At 41.4% G+C, this 19,932-nt stretch overlaps 1 protein-coding gene across 1 annotated transcript in view; it reads right to left on the bottom strand.

Annotated features, from left to right (window-relative positions):
• Positions 1-9,029: 9,029 nt before the first annotated feature.
• Positions 9,030-19,932, bottom strand: part of MBOAT2 (membrane bound O-acyltransferase domain containing 2) — a 117,949-nt gene continuing 107,046 nt past the window's right edge. Inside the window, exons 12-13 of the mRNA XM_004274904.4 lie at positions 17,740-17,891; positions 9,030-15,127 (exon numbers count right to left, since the gene is read on the bottom strand). Of these exons, the coding sequence (XP_004274952.1) occupies positions 14,902-15,127; positions 17,740-17,891 (378 nt within the window). The 3' untranslated portion in view covers positions 9,030-14,901. The remainder of the gene's footprint in view (positions 15,128-17,739; positions 17,892-19,932) is intronic.

The following is a 19,932-nucleotide window of genomic DNA, read 5'->3' as shown; positions in this document are numbered from 1 at the left end:
CACTCACAGGCTAGACCTTTTCACCATATCTTCTACAGCTCCGACTCTCTTCTCTGTGTTTTCTAACTTTGTTTTCTCTTCATGCTTCTCTCTGGATATTTTGATGTATGCTGTGAAAGGGAAGAGAGTAACTACAGTTTGGAGGAAGCTAGGAAGACTTCTCAGTCAAGATAAGATTTGAGCTGGTTCTTCCAGCAGGTAGAAGCATTTTAAGCAGGAATGTGAGTGAGGTATAGTCAAATAATGACGAATACAGTTATATAACCAGAGTATGGGCGGGGTGTAAAGAAAAGTAGATAATACCAGCCAAATAGCAGTGTATCAAGATATCTGAAAACTAAGCCTGAAGCAATGTGCAGTCAGTATAAAACTTGGGTAACCCCAGCTAACAGAACCCCCTGGAGACCTACTAGGAGATTACTCACAAGAAAATAATGAAAAAGCTACAGGATGTCTACTTAGGGATAAACCAGGAATATCAGTAGAGGCTTTCAATTGTACGATCAGGCTCCATTCACCCACTCATTCATTTTACTCACCCAAATTCATGAACCCCTGTTATGTGCCAGATGCGTCTTGAATAAGTGAACGGGCCACTATAAGCTTCACTCAGCACCCTTCTAGATGCCAGGGATGCAGCAGTGAGGATACAATCCCTACCATCACCCCTCATGGACCTTATATTCCAATGAGGAAGACAGACAACAAGTCAGCTCTAGTCAGCAGACAGAAGTAGGTGCCATGGAGAAAGGGAACATGCAGAAGATGGTTAAGGTGCGCAGGCGCAGAAGCCAGGCACTGTCTGGAGGAGCAGCAGTTCAAGTGCACCACCTGGAGGAAGAACAGTGCAAGTGCACCACCTGGAGGAAGAACCGTGCAAGCAAAAGGGACAGTAGGTACACAGTCGCAGAGGTGGCGATGTGCTTGGCGTGTTCAAAGTACAGCAAGGGCAGGGTGGCTGGAGCAGCATGAGAGAGACGGGAAAGGAGGAGGTGAGGCCCCAGAGGCCAGGGTGGGCAGGGCCTCTTCTGCGACAACAAAGGTGAATTTTACTGCAGGTGAAAATAGGGTTTTGACAGAGAAGGAACACAACTAAGCTGTTTCAGAAAACTCATTCTACCTACTGTGTGAAAAATGGACCTTCAGGAGTAACAAGGGAGGGACATAGGAGACCATTTAGGAGGCATTTGTAGTAACACAAGTGAAGAGTGACAGCTTGAACAGGGGCACCTAGTAGTGGAAGGAAAGAAAGTCAGGTTCTAGGTGTATTTGGAACAAGATGTCCTGGGATACCCAGCACTGAAGCATCTGGAAGATGGAAGACAAGGTCTGTAACAGACGGAGCCAGAAGCTAGTCTATAAACGTTACTTCTAACACTAGGCAGGTACAATTGTAAGCAGAAGATCTACACCTTCTCAAAAAGGATGTTCTCTCCTGTCAGAATATGTTTCAGGAAAAAATTCAGGCAAATTCCCAATGGAGAGACATTCTGCAAAATACCTGACCAGCAGTCCTCAGAGCTGTCAAAGTCATCAAAAACAAGAACAGTCTGAGAAATTGTCACAGTCAAGAGGAGCCTAAGGGGACATGACCACTAATGTGTCCTGCAAGGCATCTGGGGACAGAAAAGGGCGTTAGGAAAAAACTAAGGCTAAGGAAATCTGAATAAAGTGTGGCCCTTGTTCAGAATTGGTTTATTAGCTGTGGCGAACGTACACACTAACGTAAGATGCTAACGATTGGGAAACACTGTGTGGGGATATGTGGAAACTCTGTACTATCTTCACCACATTTTCTGTAAATCTAAGACTATCCTAAAATTAAAAGTTTATTATGTGTCTAAACTATTTTATATACATATATAAAATAAACTTTTTTTTTTTTTTGCGGTACGCGGGCCTCTCACTGTTGTGGCCTCTCCTGTTGCGGAGCACAGGCTCCGGACGCGCAGGCTCAGAGGCCATGGCTCACGGGCCTAGCTGCTCCGCAGCGTGTGGGATCTTCCCAGACCAGGGCACGAACCCGCGTCCCCTGCATTGGCAGGCGGACTCTCAATCACTGCGCCACCAGGGAAGCCCTAAAATAAACTTTTTATTTCAGAATATAAGTATTTTTTTTACAATGATTCGGCACTTACTTCATTCTTCTTTTTTGCTGAATCACACAATATAGAATTCATCAGAATCCCCGTGCTTTTAGGACTGAAGGCTGTAGCAGTCTACAGGGCTGTAGCAGTAGCATTACTACAAACTGACTACAGAGCAGAGAGCTTAAGCAGGGCAGGGAGGAGTAAGGACACGGGCTAAAATCACTGGAATGTAAGCACACATGGTGGCGTCAAAGAGTTGATGGAGTCTGTCTACTAGAGGAAGTGAGATGGCAAGTTGGAGGGGGTTGGGAGTGGAGTGCTGGAAATGGAGACCATTGGTGATAACAAGGTCGGGGGGCAGGTCAGGGAGCTGGGAGGCCAGTGTTGGCAGGCTCTTCTCTAAGGATATTGACATCATCAAGGGCCTTGTGTTGGAGACTGACAGCAATCAGGCTCTAATCTTTTCTAGTGGGGAGTTACCCAGGGAAGTCTGGAGATGGAGGCGGGAAAGAGGGATGATACGCGCTTCTAAACTCCAGTATTTTAGGAGGTGAGCAGGGACCGCTGTCTGCGTGTGACAGTGAGTAGGAGGGAGGGCACCTGCCCCACCTCCAGGCCCAGTGATGAGCGAGGGAAACCAGTTACTACTTGTGAGGTCAGCAAGGGATGTCACGTCCTGGGAGAGACGTGGGTTTTCATTAGAGCAAAAGGTGGAGGAAAGAGCCAGAGGAAATAGGAGAGATTTTACTAACAACGTGCCATGTGTCCCAGGAGAGTGGCAGGTTTGGGGGAGTTGGGGAGGGGAGTGCGAGATGGGTGTACAGAACTGCAGGGGGATAGCAAGCTTTCTATTTTCAATAGTGATGAAAATGGAGATGACTTGGCAAACATAAACATGTTGAAATGCTGTGACTCCAGACATAAACGACACTTCGATGTACTCACTGTGGCAGCATGAAGTTCAAATTGTTTAGCCATTCACACAGGAAGTTGCACCATCATATACTAAAAATAGCTACTCACATTGTGGTTTATGGGTCCGTATTTCTAATGGAATAAAACGTCAGGAGCACATGATTATTGGCATAAAATTCCTTAGTTCTTCATTATTTGTCAGTCTCTCCCCGAGCAAACTGATTCAGAAAGTCAGGTGACAGTCATCTGGGCTGTTTCCTTATATTGGATCTATCTTGAATCATTCCATTATCCACTTTTCTGTTCTTGATGAAAGTTTATAAGAGTTTTAAATGATTTTATCTGTATATGGCCTAATGTGTCCCTGAAAGAAAAGTACTTCCAGGAAAATACTATGCACCAGTATAAAGGGGGAGAAGCAGATGTGACTTATTCTCTTCCTGCTTCAAATTCATTTATAAATGAACCAGACAACTGATTTTCTGTTTTTTGTTTTTGTTTTTTTTGTTTTTTTTTTTTTGCGATACGCGGGCCTCTCACTGCTGTGGCCTCTCCCGCCGCGGAGCACAGGCTCCGGACACGCAGGCCCAGTGGCCATGGCTTACGGGCCCAGCCGCTCCGCGGCATGTGGGATTCTCCCGGATCGGGGCACGAACCCGCGTCCCCTGCATCGGCAGGCGGACTCTCAACCACTGCACCACCAGGGAAGCCCTGATTTTCTGTTTTTATGGGTTGGAGTAGGGTTCAATGAACATGTGGTTTATTTAACCTGCATATTAACTACATCCTTCATTTCTCTCTTTTCTTCTTGCTATTGCCCCTCTAAGTAAACTTAATAGGTGAAATAAGGAAAGAGAGGTACAAAATATAAGTGAAAAATGAAGGTTACAAAATTATTTTGCAAACACACACGTTTATCTAGCAACAGGAAAAAGACTAGAAATAACCCCAGAATATTAAAATCGGTTATCAGTGACAGAATGATGGGTGTTTGTCTGACTTATTTGAATACATTTACGAGCTACGATGTGCCTAATATAAAGGGGGGGGGGGGGATAATCAGTTAGTATGGGTGTGGAGGAACCGATGAAATAATTCCTAATCTGAAGGTCTGGATAGAAAATATTTAATCTTGCCTACAAAACACCTTCGGTCTTAATGTTAAGGTTTTTATTTTTGGCCATACTGAAGATTTCCTAAAATTAATCAAATTCCACAAAATCTTGTTGCTTTGGGTGAAAGGCAATTTATTAGTATCAAGTAGTATAGGTTGCTTCAGTTTAGCAAATGCATAACGATGACTGATTTTCTAAATGATTCTGTTTATACCCATACCTGAGACGTACGTGGTCCTCGTGCCTTAAATGTGGCCTCAAGGACTTAAGCATCTTAGTTTGTGTCTCTACCACACAATGTGGAGACTTTGGGAATCTATTCCTACATCAACCACAAGTTGATGGTAATGAGGGTCCTTGGAAATGGAGGTCCTGCAGCTAAAGGAATTAGTTTATGAGTCTGGGGTAAATATCAGATAATTATGAATTTACATATTGTTCTACATTCATCACTCTACTTCCTTCTTTGGTTGTGCAACTCTGAACAAATATATATTAACAACTACAGCACTGTGTGGTGAGTGTAAGGTACATATGAGAATAGAGAACCTGCGACTGGAAGGCTCAGGAAGAGCTGCCTAGAGAAAAGCATCTGTTTGACGCTTAGCATTCATCTTAGTACCTGGCATATAGCACAAGCTCACTGAACATTTCTGGCTGTGACGATCAGGCTGCATCCCAGTGATGAAGCAGGCGTTAGCTGGAGGAGAGAGGTGGGGGGGATGTGGTGTAGATGGTAATTCTGGGTAAAAGGAGCAGCAGGTAGGAGTCAAGGGAGAGGGACGGGAGGAAGTATGATTACCCAGCGTGGCTTAAGCATAAGCTGCCTTAGTCTGTTCAGACGCTGTAACAAAGTACGAGAGACCGCGCAGCTTCTGAGCAGCAGAAACTTATCCCTCACAGTTCTGGAGGCTTGGAGTTGGAGACCAAGGTGACAGCATGGTCAAATTCTGGTGAGAGACCTCTTCCAGGGTGCAGACTGCAAACGTTTTGCTGTATCTTCACATGGTAGAAGGGACAAGGGAGCTCTCAGGGGTCTTTTTCATTTTTTTTAAAATAACTTTATTTTATTTATTTATTTTTGGCTGTGTTGGGTCTTCGTTGTGGTGCGCAGGCTTCTCATTGCGGTGGCTTCTCTTATTGCGGAGCACAGGCTCTAGGCACGCGGGCTTCAGTAGTTGTGGCTCGTGGGCTCAGTAGTTGTGGCTCACGGGCTCTAGAGTGCAGGCTCAGTAGTTGTGGTGCATGGGCTTAGTTGCTCTGCATCATGTGGGATCTTCCCGGACCAGGGCTCGAACCCGTCCATGTCCCCTGCATTGGCAAGCTGATTCTTAACCACTGTGCCAGCAGGGAAGCCCTCAGGGGTCTTTTTTAAATTGAATTTTATTTTTGATTGAAGTAGAGTTGATTTACAATGTTGTGTTAGTTTCAGGTATACAGCAAAGTGATATATAGATATATATCTCTATATCTTCTTTTTCAGATCGTTTTGAAACGATCTGTCTTTTATAAGGGCACTAAATCCCGTTCATGAGGGCCTCCCCTCATGACCTATCACACCCACAAAACCCCATCTCCAAATACCATCACCTCGGAGTTAGGATTTCAACATGAATTTTAGGGGGACAGATTCAATCTACGGCAGCATATGTGTACTGGGAGGGGTGTAAATCAGGAGAGAGAAGCAGGAGGAAGGGTAAGCAGGGCTTAGATCACGGAAAGTTTTTTTCCACCATACTTAAGAGTTTGAATTTATCACAAAGGCTTTGGTTAACAGTTTCATTTTTGAAGCAGGGAAATAAAAACCCAATTTGTTGACTTTAGAGAGATGACTCGAGGCTGCAGGTCACAGAATGACATGCCTGGAGGATGCAGGACCCGTTGGGAGGTCCCTGCCATGAACTAGGTGAGGCATGGGGAGGGAAGGCCGGTGAGATGGAGTCAGTTGTCTGGGAGACGGGACACACGGCGGCTGGCAACATATGCTGGTGGGTAAGGAAGAAAGAGTGAGAAGAGAGTGGGTGATGCACAGGCTCCTGACTTGGGTAACGAGGGAAACACTCCGGACATTTCATGGCATGAGCACTACGAGAGGAATCTCACATTTTGCACAGTTTGGGACGTTCTGAGTTTGCTTGTGATTTCCGGCTGCAGATATTTAGCTGGAGCTGGTGGGGGGGAAGTTAGGAGACAGAGGTCAGTATTGAAGGTAGGGCCAGCACAGAGGACCTATGAGAACAGACAAGTGTGTGAACTGGGGCCAGGACGAGGGGTCTCGGCTGACTTAGATCATCCAGAGGCAGGAAGGAGGAGAAGCGAGGAAGGACAGTTTCACAGACACTGAGAAAAGCATCTCAAGAAGAGAGTGGTCAACATAGCCACATGCTGCAGAGATTGAGTGACGCAAAGATGGAAAACTAAGTATCACATTCAGCAACGGGCAAAAAATGACCCTTGCAGAATGTAGGAGACAATTAAGGAAGCGGGCTGCTGCGCTGACTGCTCTTTGCAGATTTATAGTAAAGGTTCAGGACTGTAGGATGGACTTCAGTACTTGCGAATTTCTTCTTTAGCCTCTTCTTGAGGCTGATGATTCGTGCATTAAAAAAGCGTGGAGAGGGAAACAGGAAGTCAGCTTTCCGTGGGACTGGCGGCCCCCCTGCAGGGCCTCCTCTTCTCACGGGGCCCTGGGTCTCCGGGTGCCGGGCAGCCAACTTCCCCACTGACGGCTGTAAGCAGCTGGCGGCTAAGCTCAGATCCTAGGCCTGTTTTTATAAGCCTGTGCTCACGCTCACCCTGCAAAAACGGACGGCAACCGGTGAGCGGCATCCGTCTCCTGGGCACAGTGCGTCCAGCTCTGCCCTGGCTGGCGGATCCGGACCTGCCCTTCCGCTGGCGGGAGTCTCAGGCTGTGCTAACGGACACCATGGGTATCACTTGGGATGATGTGACAAAAAAAGAAGACACAAGCACAAAACAAAGCGTACCTGAAAAATAAAAATCCATCGTAATAGAAAGGGTTTTACCAGTAAAGGGAAATGCCATCTTTTAATGACATTAAGAACGTGAGCTGACATCTGATTCCAGCAACCAGCAGACTGAGCCATCTTGCTATAAACACCTAGAAAACTATAGTAAACAGAGCACAAAATTATTTTTTAAATCACATAGCTAAGCTTATAAGAAAGGCGACCAAATGAAAAGCTTACCAAAAAAGGCTCACATTGATGCAGTTGTGACTTCTAAGGAGGGAGGGGGAAGGCAAAGCTTGGGGCAGGTATATGGCCTCATGTGCAACGTTCTTTCTATGAAAAAAAGACAAACTTTAAACCTAACGTGGCAAAGCAGAAAGAGCTGTTCGATCTGAGCGGTGGGCACTAGAGTCTGTTTTATTGCTCTGTACTGAACCATACGCTTGAAAGAGTTTGTAAAGTCTCATTTTTTAAACATTGGCTAAACTCAATGTTTTCCTATTATTCCTTTTTCTATTTGGGGGAAGATAAGTTATTGTTAAACAGATAGTTGGCACACAGTAGATCAAAACTTGCATAACTCCTGTTGCTTTTACTCTACTTGTGTAAACGCTATAAAATCGTTGACATATGCTTTTCTTTCTTCCTCTAATTAACTCACCTCCCACCTCTTTGTCGGCGCAGCAAAACGCTTTCCCACAAACCCAAGTGCCAACTCCTCTGTGCAGCTACCCGAGCCTCTTCCTGAGCTCCCCACCCCTCTAATTGCCCCAAGACCCTTGTACTTGCCTCTAATAAAGCACTTACCATATTATATGGTGACTATTAGCTCCTCAAAGGCAAGAGCCGTGATTTGTTTAGTTACCCAGCACGTCCGGTTGGAAGTCATTTAATGACTTTCGTAAAATACGAAACACCTTACAAATGTTCATCTATGTACAACAGGAGTCCTGTTATCTCCTGGCCTCCTGGCCTTCCTTACCGTGGAGCTAATCACGTTCCCTCCGCCGTCACGCCTGTCGGGACCAGCACATGGAAGTGCTGTGCTGGCAGGCGGCTCCTGGGTCCGTGCTTCTCCCGGTCGTGGCTATCATGAATCTCAAAACGGGGTCATTTCAATCTGCCATAAAGTCTAAGGCCTTCCAGTGAGAAAGCACCACAACTGCACTTACTCATACGTGTTCATCCAGCATCTTTGTACAACAGTACAAGTTAATAGAAGACGTTTTCCCCATGGCTGTTCACGACAGCATCTAGAAGAGCCTGGAAGTGCACCCCAAAGTTCCCTTAAGCCTGTAATCGTGGTACAGAAACCGAGCGGTCGTCCCAGGGCTCTGCTTCTCAAAAGCAAAGACCAGATCCATATACAAGGCCAGTGAGAGTGCCAACAGCAGAACTGGGAAAGCCACCTCTTTTTCTTCGTAACTGAGGATAGTCAGCATCCTCTTCACTTTATAAGTCTGTTTTTTTGGTTTGTTTTTTGTGCGGTACGCGGGCCTCTCACTGTTGCGGCCGCTCCCGTTGCGGAGCGCAGGCTCCGGACGCGCAGGCTCAGCGGCCACGGCTCACGGGCCCAGCCGCTCCGCGGCAGGTGGGATCCTCCCGGACCGGGGCACGAACCCGCGTCCCCTGCATCGGCAGGCGGACTCTCAACCACTGCACCACCTGGGAAGCCCTATAAGTCTGTTTTAAGAGAGAATACAAGATACTATATACTAACCTAAGGTTCTTTTAATTGCCTCCCAAAATGTTTATAACATGACAATAGTTTCTTTTAAATAATTTTTAACCAGTTAAAAAGTCAATGACTCCTGAGAGTATTACTATTGAACTAAAGAATCCTTCAATGCAAAAAGACCATTGCTTCTCAAGACAGGCCTGATATTCAGTTCTAGAGATGGAATTTAAAGCCTCTGAAATCAGCAAACACACACATATATTTTTAAACTACTGTTTAATCAGTTTTAAAGACACACAAATTAGAAAAAAAACATTTATGTGTTCAGTTAAAAACATCTTTAAAACCCAGCAATAAGCCACCAGTGCAGCTCTGAGGACACACAGACTAGAAACAAGTGGTTATGAAATTATCACATCACAGTGTAACTGACACAGTGGTAATTTTAATTTACCATACAACAGGAACTACTTTATGGATCTGTCGAAAAATAACACATCTTTAAAAAAATATTTTGGAATCATAAAAACAAAAAGCACAGACACCACGTTCTATTCTCCCCCAGCGAAGGCAAATGAAGGGCTGTGAATACTGGCTGCTGGAGCTCGGGCCCCCCCTCGTGTTGGGGTAACAGTGTCCAACTACTCCTACGCAGAGATCAAGATGCAAGCTTTAAAGGAAGGCAGGAAGGAAATCCCACGTTGTCACTCTGCATGGAGGAGGGTTTCTCTTGTTCCGCCGGAATTATTTTCACTCTCATTCCTACTGCTTTCCATCGTGCCCCTTGGGGCTCGGGGAGGCAGGTGCGGACGAGTGACAGAAGACGGAGCATGTGTGCTGGTTTGATTCCTCTCTCCTGCGATTAAAAAGTCAGGAGCAAACGTACTTTGTTGACGAATCCGTAGATACAGAACCAAAAATACTTAACATCGGAAAAGAAGCATATTTGAAAGTTCTGTCCAACCCTTTACACGTGTTTGCCCTTTAATAGGAAAAACAAAGAGGAATATTGACAAATCAACTTCTCAAAGTTAACCCAAAATAGAGACTGGGCAGGATACAGTCACTTACGACTCCAGTAAAAGGCAGCCAGTCACTTTTTCCATTTCAAACATGGTATTAAGAAAATGGTTAGTCCTTCTACTGATGTTGCCCTGTAACTTCTGGTTTTTCATTACATTTCCATTTCTTTTTATAGTAGCAAAACTTGATAAAATGTGACTGGAGAGATGGCTGTCATCACTGAGGAAGTTAGACAGGGGTTTTGCATGGATCCTTATACTCTTATCTATAGATCATACAGTCCTGGGGTTTCTTTTGTTTTGTTTTGTTGCTTTATAAAAGGTGTACTGAAAGAAGACAGTTATAATCAGCTTTAAAGGCAAGACAAATTAGTTGGCATAAAAATGTGTCTTTAGGCTCTATTTCAGAAAGTCTTCCCAATCAATGACCTCTAGAAGCTTGTCAGTTCTTTACTGGGGTTTGCATAGCGTTTAAAAACCTATTAAAATAAATATTATTTGAAAACATATATAAAACTTTATTAAGCAGCCCACCAAGTAAAATGTAATTGGCTGCATCCTCTGTACAAGAGCTCAGAAAGCAGCTTAGTTGTTGATTCTAAGAGCAGTCCTACAAAATGCCAACATGGAAAATTTCATTTAAAATTGTCTTCTGTAATGAGTTACTATAAATAGATCTGACTAAGTGGTGCTGCAGGAAAACACGGTAGAGACCCTCTGCATCCTAACAGACGCTCTGCATCCTAGTCTTTCAAATCCACATTTCAGAGTGAAATTTCTTTTTTTAAAGCAAATCTTTTTCTTCAGCATAAGGAGTGTGCACTGATACAAACACACTTTTACAAGGAAGGGCTGTAGAAAGCAGAACTTTCAGCATCTAATTTAAGCGTCTAAACGATCAGCTACTCATTAAATGTACCCTGGGTTACCTGTAGTTTTTATAAAGTCCTGGAGGGCAGTTAAGATTACATTTCACAGTGTTACTTAGAATACTGCACCTCTGGTAAATATGATGTATTCAGTGTCAGCCAGGATGGACTATTAGTGGCTGAATAAAACTCTACGAAATACTGGTTCATATCTAAACCTCTGGACAAATGCTTCGCTGACACAGCAATAATAGGCACCATTCTTAAACAATTATTCTCTCAAGTAATTTTTTCTTTCGACTAAAATGCAGAACTCTTCAAATCAATAAACTGATAATTTTGGACAATTTAAAATAAGGAAACAAAAAAAGCACAAATGTCCAGAGTTGTTCATGAACTTACAAATGAAAATTTACAAGGTATACATTTTAAATAGGAAAGATTTTTGTCCCAAGTGTAATCTAGTCCTCGAATAAAAGTACAAATTTTATAATTATTTTAATGTCAACATTTTAAAGTAATTTTTTCTGTAGTTTAAAATAAGGTATAACTAAATTAAATATTCTTTAAATATCTTTGAATGAAATAATATTTGAGAAGTTATATGGTGGTAAACCCTGTCCAGTAAAATTGATAATTCATATAACATAGTTTTTAGCATATATATTCCTCAGTTGTACACAGCACAAACAGAAAGCAGAGAAATCAAAAAGAAAATATTTTCCTTCAGTGGAGACTATTTCGTTATGAAAGATTCATTTCAAGGGCTGTATTCAGTAGAAATGGTATGCTGCACGCCTTCTGATTGCCTCAAAAAACTTGAAAAGTCAGGGCTTTGAGCTCAAGTAGTAAAAATAAGGGACCATGAAGATAATCTTGATGGTGAATCTGCCCCGGTTCGTGACTCTTACAGATCTTGCTAATGGTTTCCATTCATTACAAACACAACTGGTCACAAACTCTTGGAACTAACCCTTTGGGCTCATTAAGGAACTTTCGGCTGGAGGACAGGTCACTCGTCCAAGTCCCAAGGCTCACTAATGTCTGAGCCAGATGAATACCCAGGTCTCCTCCCAGGACAATTAGTGCTTCAATGTGGGTTACCTCTACTTTTTAAAACCATTCTTTTTACTGGAAAATTTTTCTCCAAACTGGTATCTGTGGAAATCCTGTATGTGAACATCACACATGGTGGGAATCAGTAACAAAAATACTTTTTAAGCAAAAGTATGGTGGAGGCATAAGTGGTGGCTGGACATTTTGGAAGCCAAATAAACCTTCTCTATTATGCTGGGTATTTTAGAAGCTAAGTAAATTTCTTCAATTACCCTGAGTTCCAATTATAAATGCTTATTTTAAAAACCAAGAATAAGCGGGTTGTAAAATGGTGACAGCTGAGATACATCAAAATAAATTAACTGCTATTGTTTCAAAAAAATAAAATTGTGGGAAAAATAAGTATTTTGTCCATTTTTTTCCCTGAGTAGTATAATAATAACCAAAAATATTGATATAAATATGATGCTGATTGATCATCTCTGGAGTGGTTTCATGGCAACTGAAGAGTGGAGAAATAATATAAATATGCCCTGAATCCTATTCTGTTGATTTAAAAAGAAGCACATGTTACAACGAATCCCTTTAAGTTTAACATAGTAGAGATATACCAGTCTTCAATTCTTCTATTATAATTAGAAGTAAAGTATTAATCCTTACAACACTCCAAGTAGATATATTCAGTTTATAGAGCACAAAAAGTCTCTTCTTGAGGAGGAAGGTCAAGCTGAGAATGAGAATTCTTTCTTTAGTTTTTCTCCTAGATTGTATACCTGTGATTATAATTTCTCCAAAATTAAATAAAAGCTATTCAAAACCCATTTCATACAAAAAACAAAAAACCTGGATAATCCAGGGGGATGGAAATCAGTCAAATTGTATATATAAGGTATTATCTTCAAAGTAATTGGAAAATTCATCAATCATCTTGCTTTCTAGATGGCAGTGCTATGATTACCTTCATTGAGCAAAAAACAGATAACAGTGATATTAGGTTTATAGGCTGAGGAATAAAAAATAGTCAGGTAATAGAACTAAATCATGATTATTTGTTAATGGCTAGGTAGGCTGAACAAAAAGAAAGTTTTTAACGCACTTTCTTATTTTCACTTATGACATGCCTAGACTTGTCTTTTAACCTCTACATTTGTTTACTTTTTCTTAATAGTGATCAGATTCTCTGCAGCATTAATTAAATGGAGGAGACATTGTGGGGGGCAGATACTTTCCATGATTAATCTTTTCTAGTCTCTCACATTCCACAGTTTGCTTAAATTCAATGCATGGGAAAACAGAAAATTTATTTAGCAAACCATCTTTTCCCAGGAGGTAACAGGGCATGGCTAACATCATCAGGTGGAGAAAAAAAAAAAAATTACCTTTAAAAAAATAAAAACATTTCATATAAACAAAGAGGAAGCTATTTCTAAAGTTCTGGGAAGGTACACTGATATTTTTGCTGATTAGACCTCAAAAGTTCCAAGTACATTTGCTTTTCCTTTCATCTTTAATTGAAATACTACACAGCTTAAGCCAGAGAGTTGTTCTGTCCTTAACTTCATTTGCAAATTTATTAATGACAAAAAAAAGAGAGACTCATCATAGATAGACAATTTGCATTTCATTTAAAAATTTAAGGCAAAAAAGAAAATAAATTCCACAAAAGATGGGTCACAGAAAAGTGAACTCAGAAGGCCCTGCCCATCCTTCTCCCTTTCCGCCCGTGATTCATCATCTCCGGCCGTGGCCCTGATGCCAGACTGGCATCACACCCCACTCCTCTGCTTTCAGCTACTGCAGCATCACAAGACTGTGGGGTTAAAGGAGACACCCAGCAATTCAGGTGAAATTAATTATGGTAAAACCAGCCCATAAGATAAAAGCACATTTTTCTACTTAAATAATCTGAAACTCATTAACAAGAGTTAGTGGCAAAACTTTTATGTGAGAAGTTAAGAGTTTGGAAACTAATTTATTATTATTCTCTACAGAGGTGGTTCAGACCCAATGACTTTAAGTTTTCATTTTCCTAAAACTTTCCCAAATACGAATTAAACTGTCAAGGATAAAAAGTGATTAGCTAGAGAGTAATTTCACTCAGTGATTTTTCTCTTTCAAAACCTTCAAGCAATCTCCCACTATTATTTTCACAATCCTTTTATCATTCTATATAATTTATGCTTGATACATTTCTTTTAAAAGTCAACGTAATAAAAAGTTATTAAACTTTTATGCCTTACAGAATCACAAAGAACTCAGATAAATAGGGATGAAGAGCACACGTCTGCAGAGCATCGGTCACCTGCCCTGCACACCTGTGTGCGCTGGTCCCAGCTGCCACTGGCTCAGGCTCCGGCCCCCGCAGTGCTTTCTTCATTCACGTCTTCCTTCTTTCCTTTGTCATCTTCTCTCTCTCTCCCTTGTTTTTTTTTGGGTTTTTTTTTGTTGTTTTTTAAGAAAAATAGCTTAAAATATCACATTACCAACCTTTAATTATGTTTAAGAAATCCCTCCTTGAAGGGCTCTCTGCCTGACACAGGGTAATTAAACTCTCCAGGAAATTGGCATCCATCACTTTACAGTTTCACAACATACTGTAGTCATTTGAGATACTTTAAGAAAACCCTTCAAATACTGAGATGTTTATTGCATTTTAAAGTATCCACAGTCTTAAATATCCTGTTCAAATTCCTCCGGAATTCCTGTGCAGCATACAACATCTAATATTGAAATAGTGTTCTCACAATACTACACTTGAAAATACCATTTAGGAAACAATATTTTAGGAAATAGACAGTTTAAGGCAAGACATTCATTTGGAAAAGTTAATTTTTCTCAATCATCTAGATTGACACAATTATTTTTCCATCTCTTCAGTGCCTTGGGATACACAACATACATTCAGCAGCAGGGCACACTTATGACCCTACGGACATATGCTGAGGTCCTGAGTGCCCATTGAAATAATGGAAACATTTTTGATAAGGCATGGCCCACAGGGACATGGCATGGGAGGGGTCTTTCACTCCATTTTCAAGCTGGTATACAGGGCATTCCCTACCTAAAACTGTCCGATTTCCCCCCATGTGATCTCTTTCCCAACAGACACAAACCCCTTGAAAGGTGCTAAGATTGGTTTCTGTTAACAGACAAAGCACTCTTAGCCATCAGAGTGCTTTCCCCATCATTGCTTTAATGATGGATGTCTAGAGGCTCTTTCTTGATTCTGATTGCAAACATTGTTTGTTGTGGAAAAACTATTCTGTCCCAAAGAATTTCCTCTTTCATCAAACTTTTTGGATCGTGACAGCTGAACGTTTTCATGTGTATTCTTTCCTCTTTGAGTTTTTTTCACCGGTAACAACAATAATACTAAGATACCAGCAGAGTGAAGGCTGTAATACCAGGAGCTAAAAAAAAAAAGGGAAAACTTTACTTTACTATATTCTGATAATTAACAAGACTTAATTTGACATTTGTCAAAATGTCACAAGCCCCACCTAGGATGTCTATATTTACTACACTATTCTTTTTTTTTTTTTTTTTAATTTATTTAGTTTTGGCTGCACTGGGTCTTCGTTGCTGCGCGCGGGCTTTCTCCAGTTGTATCGACGGGCTTCTCGTTGCGGGGGCTTCTCTTGTTGTGGAGCACGGGCTCTAGGCGTGCGGGCTTCAGCAGCTGTGGCGTGTGGGCTCAGTAGTTGTGGCTCGCGGGCTCTAGAGAGCAGGCTCAGTAGTTGTGGTGCACGGGCTTAGGTGCTCCGTGGCATGTGAGATCTACCCGGACCAGGGCTCGAACCCGTGTACCCTGCATTGGCAGGTGGATTCCCAACCACTGCGCCACCAGGGAAGCCCTACACTAGTCTTTTACCCATCCCCCTTAGATGAAACTCTAACCATGTATGCCAGCGGGTATTTATAAAGCACTCATACTAGATATCATATTGCATTCCTTTGTAAAGGTCATAAGGCCAGGACAAAGTAGAACAAAAACCAAAATGTACTTATTAATAGCTGCAGAGATCTGAAAAAAAACCTCTCAAATCCATAGAACCAAATATTGAGCAAAGTATGGAGGTAGTAAAGGGACAGTAATAGCCTTGCCTGCTATTTACTGTCCCTAATTAAGTTACAAATATTCCAGTGATGTGAGTAATAGATAAGCAATATTGCTTCTTGATGGTTACAAAATAAAGGTCACAAAATAAAGGTCACATTATTAAAGATATTATTAGAAGTATCATGCCTCAAATTAAATATAAACCAAACGTGACCTCCTGGTTCTATAGCTGTAAGTGCCAGTGCCTGTGAACAAAGTACGTGAGACAGAAAATCCTGAGACAGAAAATCCAACCAATAGCTCAGTCACATTTAGACATATGTAATAATTCTGTTCAAAAGGACACTTTAGTAGGAGTTACTTATGTCTTCCTGTATGATTATTATGACTCTGTGCTGTCATTCTAAATGCTAGGGTAATGGAAAATAGTTTTTGATCTCAAAGATACCACTATCTACTATGGGGGGAATGGAATTTGGTGGGAGAGGGAGAGAAGATAAACAGATAAACAAAATATGGAATTCAAAACAATAATTTCTGGGGCTTCCCTGGTGGCGCAGTCGTTGGGAGTCCGCCTGCCGATGCAGGGGACACGGGTTCGTGCCCCGGTCCGGGAGGATCCCACATGCCGCGGAGCGGCTGCATCCGTGAGCCATGGCCGCTGAGCCTGCGCGTCCGGAGCCTGTGCTCCGCAACGGGAGAGGCCACAACAGTGAGAGGCCCGCGTACCGCCAAAAAAAACAAAAACAAAAACAATAATTTCTATTATGTAGAGATGAAAAAGTACCAATGAAATATAAAAGAGTGAAAAGGGAACCAATAAATGAAATGCAAGTAATTTATTATCTTTTGACTGAAGAAATGAAGAGAATTAATAATTCGTTATAAAGAACAAGCTGTGCTGTTTTTTAACTGCTTCATCATATTCATTATTGTTCATCTTTTTTAAGTTTTCCTTTCCTTTGGGAGTTAGCAGTCTTATCGCTGAACTCATGTTCCACGGACTTTACCAACCGTTACTGGTGACTATCAGAGGATATATTTTACTTCCGTCCCTAAAATATCCCCAGTGACTCTTAAGCCTCCGCTTTAACAAATAAACTCTTAAACCTTGGCTCTCGAGCAGGGGTGAGCAAACTACGGCTTGTGGGCCAAAGTTAGTCTGAAGTCTCTCTCTTTTTTTAATTGAGCTATAACTGACATATAACATTATTAGTTTCAGATGTACAACATAATGATTCGGTATATGTATATATCGTGAAATGACCACCACAATCATCTAGTTCACATCCAAGTGTAGGAAGAAGAGCTCTACTGCCCAGTGTAACCTTTGAGATCTGAAGCAAGGGTTACCCAACTGATATTCCTCGCTGTAAATCACACTCTCATCTGAGGTCTGAGTGGTGTTAATCATTCCATAAATAAACTTGTGACTGCTTGGTTTAAGATTTTAAAGTAACTGACAATGCATTTAACTGCAGAAAGCAAGCTAGGGTACTATTTTTCTATTCTACCCAAGAGCAAGAAGCTTTCTTTTAAAAATAAATTAAAATGAAAAATAAATAAAATAAAATAAAATGATACACAGGAACTTATTCACAAAACAGAAATAGACTCACATACACAGAAAACAAACCTATGGTAACCTAAGGAGAAAGGGTGGGAGAGGGATAAATTAGGAGTTTGGGATTAAAATATATACACTACTATGTATAAAATAGGTAAACAAAGACCTACTGTATAGCACAGGGAACTGTACTCAGTATCTTGTAATAACCTACAATGGAAAAGAATCTAAAAAAGAATATATACACACACACACACACACACATACATACATATGTAAATAACTGAATCACTTTGCTACACACCTGAAACTAACACAACATTGTAAATCAACTATATTTCAATTAAAAATTTTTAAAAAATTTCCGATGGCATATTTTTAAGAGTAACACTTACCTGTAAAACATAAATGATGGTTTTATAGAAAGAAGAACGAATGGCACAACTGTGTAACTTATTGCTATCTGAGTTGCTATCCATGTTATGACATCATACAATAATTTAAGTTGGGGAGGTTCGATGAAATGATGCCTAAAGTTATTTCTCACCTGAAATAAACAAAAATATTTACCTTTAACATTGCTTATAAAATTACACTGACTATATCAACTGTTTCAAGGATGTGGAATAAGCGAAACTCCCATACGTTGCTGGTGGGCATCTAAAATGATACTGTTACTATGGGAAAAGCTGGATCTGGTTCAGAAAAAACTAATACACGTATGTATAAAAAATATGGAGAGTGCATGGGGAAGCACGTGAGCAAAATGTGTGAATCTGGGTAAAGGGCGTGCGTATAGGAGTTCTTGGCAATTTTTCTGTAGATTTGAAGTGGTATTAAAATTAAAAGTTCCCCCCCGAAGTTAAAAATTACACTTCCTAGAGCTCCTTAAATCATATTTTGTAAACTATAGCACAGGCACACCTCATTTTATCGTGCTTCACTTTATCATGCTTCGCAGAGACTGCGGTTTTTACAAACTGAAGGTGTGTGGCAGCCCTGTGTCGAGCGAGTCTACTGGAGCCATTCTTCCAACAGCATTTGCTCACTTCTTGACTCTGTGTCACATTTTGGTAGTTCTTGTAATACTTCAAACATTTTCATTATTATTATATTTGTAATGGTGTTGTGTGATCAACGACCTCTGATGTTATTACTATGACTTGCTGAAGGCTTAGGTGATGGTTAGCATTTTTTAGCAATAACGTATTTTTTAATTAAGGTACGTATACTTAGACATAATGTTATTGCACCCTTAGACTACACAATAGTGTAAACATAACTTTTATGTGAACTGGGAAACCAGAAAAATTCGTGTGACTCCCTTTACTGCAATATTCACTTTATTGCCGTGGTCTGGAACCGAATCTGCAATGTCTGCCTATACGTAAATAAGGTTCACTCCGTGATCAGTTTTTCTACTACAATGAAAGGAGACATCCTTCCTATTCTTTAACCTCTGCATTTGTGAAAGACAGCTATTATACACTGAGCTTAGGTCAAAGAGCGCTTATTAAAATGAATGGCAATTACACACATCATTCATTAGGGGAAATTGGGAAGGGCTTCTCAGGAAAAAAGTGCTTTCTAATAACCACTATTTTAATACTTTTTAGCTTCTAAAACAGTCAAAACATTTCAATTTTGAAATGTGCAAACTTAACCGAACACTATTTTTTTCTCTTGTGTCCCCGCTTTTTTCGCCTAATATGGTTATAGGTGAAGCGTGGCCCTGCTCTGAGATGCCACGCGAGTTCTTCAGAGGGCATGCAGTCTGAGGTTAGTGGCTCTTCCACACACAGACCAGCACTCGTAGTGGCAGGATGCTACCCAGGTTTTCTGCCTTGCTGAAGGCGGCAAAAGCTACCTGCACTCTCTCCCCTTCTGTCCACCGGGGCAAATCCATTTCCCAAGGCATGGCTCTCAGCATCCCATCTCCACCCTCACCCACCTTCCCTGACTCCCTGATGCGGGACAGAATGAGGATTAGGCTCTTCCCCAGTTTGCTGTTCAAGTTCTTCTATTATTGGCCTCTTCCTCTCTCTCCAGCCCCACCCCACCCCTGCCCTCTTCCTTTCCAGAATCATCCACCCTTTAGACATACATGAAGGCTCTGCTTCAACCAGATTTGCTCGTCATTCCCAAATACACCACACACTTCCTAACTTGGTTTTGCCAATGTCATTTCTACACCTAGAAAGGCATTTTCTTCCCCCATTACGCTTCAGTCACTACTGAAATAACTCATCATTCAAAGCCCAAATCCAAGCACACTTTCCTACTGGGGCCACCTCTAGTCAACCCAACCAAAAAGGATTTCCTTCCCTCTAGACACCTATGGTACTTACCATCCATAAAAGCGATGGAATCTATCATATATGCCTTGTGGTATAGGTACCCACACCCCCCCCACATACAGACAGATACCTACACACATACATACATACACCTTACGCCCCTAGACTACAAACCACAGAAGAATAGCCTTTAGTTAATACTTCTTGACATTTACCTCATATATCTCCAAGGTACCTTAAAACTGAATACAATAAACATCTGCTAGTTTGTTAAGTGAAGCCACCTCACCT

The sequence above is a fragment of the Orcinus orca genome, chromosome 13, assembly GCF_937001465.1.
Source record: "Orcinus orca chromosome 13, mOrcOrc1.1, whole genome shotgun sequence".
Classification (NCBI taxonomy): Eukaryota; Metazoa; Chordata; class Mammalia; order Artiodactyla; family Delphinidae; genus Orcinus; species Orcinus orca.
Note: the sequence above shows the minus strand (reverse complement) of the source record. Positions and strands in the feature narration are given on the sequence as shown.